Source organism: Danio aesculapii, chromosome 7 (genome assembly GCF_903798145.1).
Source record: "Danio aesculapii chromosome 7, fDanAes4.1, whole genome shotgun sequence".
Lineage (NCBI taxonomy): Eukaryota > Metazoa > Chordata > Actinopteri > Cypriniformes > Danionidae > Danio > Danio aesculapii.
Window position 1 is genome coordinate 2,817,725 of NC_079441.1, and position 9,109 is coordinate 2,826,833.

The following is a 9,109-nucleotide window of genomic DNA, read 5'->3' on the forward strand; positions in this document are numbered from 1 at the left end:
ACGACCGGGTTCAAGTCCGGGGAAGAGCGGTTCCAGAAATCAGGTAAGAAAACAAAAACAAAATCCAAAAAATTACGCGAACAAGTTCGTCACAGGGTGAGAATGTGGTCAAAATCCGAAAACGTGGTAAAAATCAGACGAGGGCTTTTCTTTTTCTGGACGGCTTTTGTGAATCGTCGTTGGTTGGGTTTAGGGACGGAGGAGGGTGGGTCAGCCGATTGGCCGGTCGCACGGTCAATCATTCTGTCATCCAGGCGGAAGGTCGTTCGACAGCGGCCTCTAGCGGGTTTACGCGAGAACGGCGCAGGAAAAAGCGCGCACAGCAGCCTCTCGCGGACTCGCAAAAACAAAAACTGCAAAAATACGTACCTCCCGGGACGTATTTCGCGGTCTCCAGAAACGTCCACGGGACTACGTTCTCAGAATGAGCCTGGGTTGGATGCAACATAGTTAGATTTTGTTAGAGATGCATTTGACTGTATGGAGCCGTTTTGGCACGGCAGCATGAAGACATCTAAAATCATCTAATCACTGATATTAGCAAGTTGTATGGAAATGACTAAATTAACTACTCTTTTAGTATTAGTGAGCAGTAGGCAACCAGAATATTTAAGTATAAGTTAACCCTGCACCCTCTGACTAACTTCAGTGTTGAGACAATGTCTGTGAGAAGACACCAAACCCTGGGTGTGAAACTCTGAGCAAAGTTTGGTCCCTAATGAACTTATAACTGAAGAGTATGGGATCAGATATAAATCAAAACTCTAAATTGATTCATAAATAATACATTTGATCTGTTCTTACAATTAGAAATACAGTCTAAATTTGACGGTCACTTAAAATTGGAGTGAGATTAAATTCGGAAATGAAAAACAAATATAATAAATTCTAATAAATAACACTAATTTTTTTCAGAGGCACTAGGAAAGGCTGACACAAACAGTTCTACTGGTAAGTTCTGTTCATTGGTAAACACCAACATAAGAATAGTCACTTCCCTTAAACAGGTGCATCCACAGGAGGAGGAAAGCATCCATGGAAGAGCACAGGAGAATACGGGAGAGGAGACGAGGAGAACCATCCATCTTTGATTCCAGCTGATGAGTGAGTGAGAGAGGTGAGCATATATAGTGCATTGGTGATTGCAGGTGCGGGTGATTAGTAATCAGGTGAGGGTTTATGTGTGTGGTGGATGGTGAGTAAGAGCAGTGATTGGGAATGCAGGAACGAGCAGAGTGTGTGACACATATAGTAAATACTCCTTCGTAGATCTCAAATTGTACTACGTAAGAAAAGGTAATGTAATTCCCCATGCTAACTTCTCTTCATTACTACCAGTCTGTTTTTTATTTCAGTTTAAAGTTTAGATCCTAATTATTTTGGCCTTTTCATTTGTATTTAAGATCAACCAAGAAGCTTCATGAGTTATATCCATGCCACACTTTAGCCACTGCTGGCTTAAAAACAAAGATATAACATGCAAAAAATGAATGTATAAAATAATAAAAAAAAAGAAGAGGGAACGAGAAGATTCTGGTTTTATTGTTGACATTAATAATTAATTTTTTTTACACATTTAAAATACAACACTAACAGAATGCAGAATCGGATACATTTAACCAGGATAAACACTAGAGAATACACATCAATATGCAACTATCTAGTAACCTGCAGTGTTGTAGACAGTGGTTTATTATGAAAGGTCATAAGCTAACAGATGAGACTGAAGTGGCTTGCCTTTTAATGAACACTTAAACTGATTGATAATCTGAATAGAAGAAATTTTGTAATTCCATTTATATAAATCAGCCCCTGCACCATTTTCCCATGTTAAACAGTGATCTTCATTGATTCATTTCATCTTCTGTGCGTTTGTTCATTTCTCACCAGAGTTTTCTGAGTCCAGCTTTCAAGTAATTAAGAAAACCTTTATTGGATTCTTCAGCTACTGCTTGTCTCCTCATCTCCTCCAGTTCTCAAGCCCAGTCTTCTTTCCCAGCCTCCCTCACTCTGGGGATGAAGAAGTCCAGATGCTGGAGAGTGAAGGTGGAGTCTGGTTTTAGAGCCACCTGAGACAGATGCTTGATGGTCTTGCAAGCATTGAACACAATCATGTACTTTTGATCTTCAATCACCTTCAGATCTTGGTCAATATCCTCCACTGTAACTGATAACCTCTTATTTTGAGGATTTTCATAATCCTTTTTTAAATCATCAAACTCCATCACAATGTCTGAAGTGCTAATAACATATTTCTTGTTCTCTTTGACGTGTTTGCTGTAGTGGCACTTCCCTGTGCACACAGTGCAGTAGTCGCTTTTCATGACTTCACAATTCTTGGGACCAGAAACCCACCAGCAGTCAAACTCATGGCAGTTTTCCTCACAGACGTTGCAGGTCGTTGCTTTCCTGTTCTTCCATGATGCACTTACTATGGGAACCTTTTCTTTGACAGTCTTTTTGACTCTAATGCTAAAGTTTGTATGTCTTTCAATCTTATCCTTGTTTTTTCTCATTGCCTCCTGAATCTGAAGTTTTTCAGATTTCTTCGACTCTTTCTCTTGGACTCTCAGTCGTAAGTTGCTGATGGAAGCTTCTAGCTGAATCCGCTCTTTCAGGACATCTGAAGTCAACTCTAAACTACATCTTTTTATTTCATCCAGAGACTGAAGCAAATGCTTTGTCCCTTCCAAACTGTTATCCCAGGCGTCTCTTTGAGAATGAATGTAGCGTTTCTCATTATGTCGAGCTTCAGCCTGACGATTGTTAAACAAGAAATACACAGGTTGGCCCTTTCTGTCTCGTCTGCAGGGGATTTTAGCTTTATTAATGGCACCAAGAACATTTTTAGGAGGAAGACCATCAGAGTGTGTGATTAAAAACACAATGTTGTTCACAATGTCTTTCCCAAACAGAGACAGAACTGAGCTGATAATGTAGTGTTGTCTGTCTGAGAGACGATTATTAGTTGCTTGAATCACAAAACACACAGCATCGACTTCTCGAACTCCATCATTGCTCTGAAACAAAGAAGCTAAATTTTCAGCAACTTCCAGATCTTTCTCCAGTCCTCTAGTGTCTCCGTAACCTGGAGTATCAATGATGGTGAGAGAAATGGAGCTCTTCACAGGAAAGACCTCATACATGGTGATTTCAGAGGTTTGGGATTCTGTTTGATCTCCACCTTCTTCTTCTGTGATTTCATTCCATGTTTCATCTTCAAACTTCACTCCCAGTATGTAGTTCACTAAAGAGTTGATGAGGGTCGTCTTTCCAGCACCAGTCTCTCCCACCAGCAGAAGGATTTTGTTTTGTTTACTGGCGTCTTTTGTACCATAAGTCCATTTTCTGACTTTCCCATTATCATCAAGTATTTTCCTCTCTGTATGTAGACGGTATCGTTTTGGAGGACCTTGATGAATCAGAGTTGATCTGCATGATAAACATATTAACAAAACAATATGTTAATGTATAACAGGAGAACATGATAGATTAACAGTGTTCTGGATAATAACAAAGACACTTCAACAAAAACCCTTTATTTGCTCTCTCACTTGGACATCACTAGTCTACCACATGACAACCCCACATCACTAGTCTCTGACAGGACATCACTATTTTCTCAAAGCACATCACTATTCTCTAATAAATAGGTGTCAAACTCAATTCCTGGAGGGCTGCAGGTTTGCACAGTTTTGCTCCAACCCTAATCACACCTAATCCAACTAATCAAGGTATTCAAGACAACTCTTTAGGAATTGAGTTTGAGACCTATGCTCTAACAGGACATCATTAGTCTCTCTCAGGATCTCAGAGAGTTTCTCTGAAAACAACATCAACAAAACCCCTTTATTTTCTCTCTCACTTGGACAACACTAGTCTACCAATCCTACTAGTCTCTCAGATCGATCGGAATCTGTTTAAAGCGGTGCATCCTGTCACACGTGGCATCAAAGTACCATGACAATGCTCCAAGATCAGACGACTGATTCAGCCGGTGCAGCATCTGAAGAGTGACTGCTGGAGCTACAATGACGACACGGATATTACACGATTGGCTGGATTCACCGCATGACAACAACCATGTGTGTTCGGGGTTTATTATTGGACAAATTCCGATTCACAAATTTCAAAACAAACAATTAACGTGTCATACCCTTGTATATATGATGCTTATTAAAAGTCTACAAATACTTTACTGCAGGATCATATTTTATTAAATAATTAGTTTATTAAGGCTAGATTGTTTGCACAGGTTTATTTTCAACCTTTTATATACAGACAGTTTACTGCATTCAGCTCCATGAAAGATTTAAATGATATATTTTAGTGAATAACCTAAATAATAACTCAAATAAGTCTTACAGACTTATAATAATTAAATAATTGTCATCATTAATCCTGACACCCTAAAGATTTCTTAACAAATTAAGTTAAATACCTGTTATTAATTTAACTATTATTAAATAAATATAATATTTATAGCGTTAAAATAGAAATATTTAAAGCGTTAAAAAAAAATGCAAATAACTGTCACAATTACCAGCAATCTCTAACCACCAGAGGTCGCTGGTAAGCACTCACTTTCAAATGGACTACATCTTATGAACTACAAATTCAGTCATGCCACACACACTTACCTACTCCAAGTCTCCACTGATTGGACTCCCACAGCTGATGCTGCTTCTGGACTGATTTCCACACTACTTAAGCAGCACACGCAGTCATTTACATTGCCGAGTCTTGTTTACCTGTAAAGTGACAATTCAACGCGGTTTCCTTAGTCTTGTTTCTCCGTGTTTTGACCTTTGCCAAGTTTGTCTGTTTGTCCCTGTTCACTGCCTGCCCTCCGACCTCTCGCCTGTTATAGTGACTACGATTCTGGATTTGCCTTTATTCATCTGTTTGCACCTGTGTTGACCCTTGCTTGCCTGACTACCGAATAAACCTGCACTTGGATCCTAACGTTGTCTCTGTCACTCCACGTGTTACAATAACACAGTTGCAGTTTTTTTTTTTTTTTTTCCTGTTGTGGCCGACGTGTGTTCTGGGACTGCGTGTGCATAGAGGCAACCTAGGCGGCAGCCTTGCGCTGCAGAATAGTAAGCGGACCCCCAGTCTTCACTTTCATCCGCTACCTCCTCCCTCACGGTCCTTTCATCCGCGAACCGGTCACTTTAGGGTTGAGGGCGGCGTGATTGCCGTTTGCCTAGAGCGCCAGTTCAGCTTGCTCAGGCACTGCGTGTGTTTAACGTGCAAAGAAATTTGGATAAGACCAAGGACGCACTTTTAGAAGGAAAGTTTCAGTATAAAACAATTAATGTGGCATCACCAGGCTATCCAGCATTTCCTCCAGAGTTTCATACAATTTCGAGTGTTTAATTTTTAATCTTTATGTAACACGTGGATGACAGAGACAACGTTAGGATCCAAGTGCAGGTTTATTCGGTAGTCAGGCAAGCAAGGGTCAACACATGTGCAAACAGATGAATAAAGGCAAATCCAGAATCGTAGTCACTATAACAGGCGAGAGGTCGGAAGGCAGGCAGTGAACATGGACAAACAGACAAACTTGGCAAGGGTCAAAACACGGAGAAACAAGACTAAGGAAAACACGTTGAATTGTCACTTTACAGGTAAACAAGACTCGGCCAGGAAGTGAGTGTGTGAGCTGCTAAAGTAGTGTGTGTGATTAGTCCAGAAGCAGCATCAGCTGTGGGAGTCCAATCAGTGGAGACTTGGAGCAGGTGTGTGTGTGGCATGACTGAATTTGTAGTTCATAAGATGTAGTCCATGTGAATGTGAGTGTTTACCAGCGACCTCTGGTGGTTAGATCGCTGGTAATCATGACACTTTAGACTTTAACTGCAGTTCAGCAGTTCACTCTCATTCAGCATATTTTCATTCAGGATGTTTTAAGGAAATTCGATACCGCATGTCGAATGGAAAGAAACACCTCCGCATTTTGGGACTCACATGATCCTTTAAGGTAATTAAAAATCGCTGCTTACATAGTGGAAATCGTTTTGGTTTGTTATTGGCATTGATTGTTTTGAAATTCAAATGGCACTTACATGCCTGTGTTTTTATTTCTGTAATAAATACGGCGTTTTGGGATTTAATCATGATTAATTGCAAAAGAAGTGTGATTAATTACGTTCTTTTTTTTAGTCATTTGACAGCCCTAGTTTCATGTAATACATTAATGCTTATGTGCCTGACTTAACCTTAACAAACAATTCATAATATTTCATTGGAATGGGATCCACTTACTTTGTATTTACAGAATTTTTACAGCCATTCATTTCCCTGTGATTTCAGTTGTTGACATGGTTATCAGTCTGTTCTTTATGTCATGCAAAAAACAGTAAATTACAAAAAAAAAGAAAAAAAAAAAATGACTCCAGCTAGATTTTCGCAGACTGGGTCAGTCATTAGCATGTCTGCTCAAGGAGAGACTTGGGGTACGAAGAACTGTCTGACTGTGCTTTGATTTTTGTGAGCTCTGTCTCTGCGGGAATGCTGCTCTCCGGAGGCATGTTGTCGCACGACAGACCCGCATGAGCCACACAGAATGCTCTCCGACAAATCGTGCAGTTGGCTTGATAACAATTTCTAACTCATAAAATGCGTCTGGGTTGATTTGCATGAAAAGCTACTTTAAAAAAATGATAACAAATACGGGACAGAACCCATCCCGTACTGATGCAAAACGGGAAGCGCAATTTCATTCTCAAATACAGGACGATTCCGTATTTTAAGGGACGGGTGGCAACCCTACTCGAACCATCTTGCTGTGAAGTGATAGTGCTAACTACTGAGCTACCGTGCCGCCCAACATAATTCAGTAGAAAGTATAAAAGTGCCAACTCACCTGGAACTCATGATAGCTTGAATGATCTCAGCAGAAGAACTTCACGGTCTCTCTCCAGTCTGCAAAACAATGCATTACCTTAATATTGGCACCATATTTTGAAAAATCTTACTATATTTAATTATATATTCCATAATTTAGTTTTCTCTTCTCCTGTTGCTTCTTTAACACAATCTGTATTGCATAAAGTGCTGTAGAAATAAACGCTGATAAAGGAAGTTTTCCTACTAAATATAAATGCATATTCTTACACACCAGCTTTGCTCTGTCAAGAGTCTGGTTGAAAATCAAAATCCCTGGAAAATAAGGCTGATTTAACAAGCCTAACTGGTTGAAGTCCCTCCCAGCTCAGACATTTGTCAAAAAAACCTGTCAGGATTTATTGAAGACATGAAGTGAAACATGTATGGGAGGACAGTACTGCAGCATTACTACACACTAAAAAACGTTGAGTTATTTCTTCAACCCAACCCAACCTTTATTAGGTTATTTAATAATAACTCAACCAGTTGGGTTGAATATTTGATGCTTTGTTGGGTTATTTTTCAACCTTTATTTGGTTATTTATTTTATAACCCAACCAGTTGGGTTTAAATTTTGAATTTCAACAGTCAACTGATTTAACTGACACAGAACAGCTGCATTAATATGCGTACAAATGTTGTTTTTGCGTAGTAATGTTTATTTAAGCTCGAGCGTAATAATATCGTTATTTTTTAAAATCAAATTACCTCGTGTGTTGTGTTTTTTCTATTTGTTTCACCAGCACTCTTAATTATTGATGATTCAAACGCATGCTTCATGGCTGATAAAACGCTTTCTCTACATCCCTTGTTCATCTCTACAGTTTTTTGGGGGGGAGAAAATGATATACAAATGTGGGATATTCGGCTGTCATTCTCGCCTTTAGGACCCAGCGAAGACATTCATTTATTTACACAGCAATAAATCTAAAATAATAGTAGTACTTCAATAGTAATACCAGAATGGAAAAAATAACATTTAATCAAAATAACCCAATGCATTGGGTTAAAATAACCCATAGTTGGAAAGGTGCTATAATAACCTATAGTTGGGTTATATGTTGGGGTATTCTTAACCCAACTATTTTAACAGAGTAAGACAGACAGCAGCATTTACTAAGGTTTGCTATGCGCTTGTTAAGTTCAATTCAATTCAATTCACCTTTATTTGTATAGCGCTTATACAATGTAGATTGTGTCAAAGCAGCTTCACATAAAAGGTCACAGTAAATAGGAACAGTGTAGTTCAGTTTGTAGTGTTTAAGTTCAGTTCAGTTGAGCTCAGTTCAGTGTGGTTTAATAATCACTACTGAGAGTCCAAATATTGAAGGGCAAATCCAACGATGCGCAGCTCTACAAGTTAAGTGGTGACGTATCGGTGACGTATTGAATACTGTTTCCAGGTCCAAGCCGCCACTCATTTGAATTGACAAAATCCTCATTGTTGGAGCCATTTCTTTCTTTCATTATTATTATGTTTGGACTAAATGGGTTGATTGGATGATGATTATTATTATTATTATTATTATTATTATTATTATTAAGTTTACATTTGATAACTATTGTTTTCAGGTTTAAGTATTTTGTATTCGTATATTATTCATGTCTAAGTATTAGCTTTATTGTTGTGATTTTGTGAATGAAGACTTTTATTTTGTCAAAATTGGGATTTAAGGAAGCCAGGTAGTAGGTGGAGGAGTAAGGGAAGAGGAAACAATTTTCAGACCGTGAGTTTGTTTGTGGTGACTGGTGCTATTGAGGAGCAATGATCTATTTCACTGATTTGATGGCACAAGATGTGATAAAATAAATATGAGAAAAAAGGATTCACAGCGGACTCACGTGTCATTGTTTACCCTTACCGTGATAGCGGCTTAAAGCAATAATGCCGCTACACTAATTTATGACCAGTTTTTATTTATATCACACATTAAAGTGAATTTTATATAAAGTCATAGTGTACGCAACAATCTCTGGGCTTGCTGCATCACAAATACCAACATTTTGACAATTTATAAAAAATGTATCACTTTCTGGCCATCGGATTTTAGGCATAGATATATATATATATATATATATATATATTGCGATTGTGATTTTTGAAAGTATTACATCGCTTTGTAAGCAGTTATTATTAGCGTTTGATGTGTCTCCCCATTCAGTTTCATAGAGCGCTTGGACCCGGAAGCCCCTTCGCCTGACGTCACACTTA

General features: G+C 38.7%; 1 protein-coding gene across 1 annotated transcript; it reads right to left on the reverse strand.

Moving 5' to 3' along the window:
- Positions 1-1,587: 1,587 nt before the first annotated feature.
- Positions 1,588-6,937, reverse strand: zgc:195077 (uncharacterized protein LOC100170780 homolog). The gene is made up of 2 exons (XM_056462632.1): positions 6,875-6,937; positions 1,588-3,432 (listed from the first exon to the last, which is right to left on the reverse strand). The coding sequence occupies exons 1-2, from the start codon at positions 6,883-6,885 to the stop codon at positions 1,977-1,979; spliced, it is 1,467 nt and encodes a 488-aa protein (XP_056318607.1). The 5' UTR covers positions 6,886-6,937; the 3' UTR covers positions 1,588-1,976.
- Positions 6,938-9,109: the final 2,172 nt, after the last annotated feature.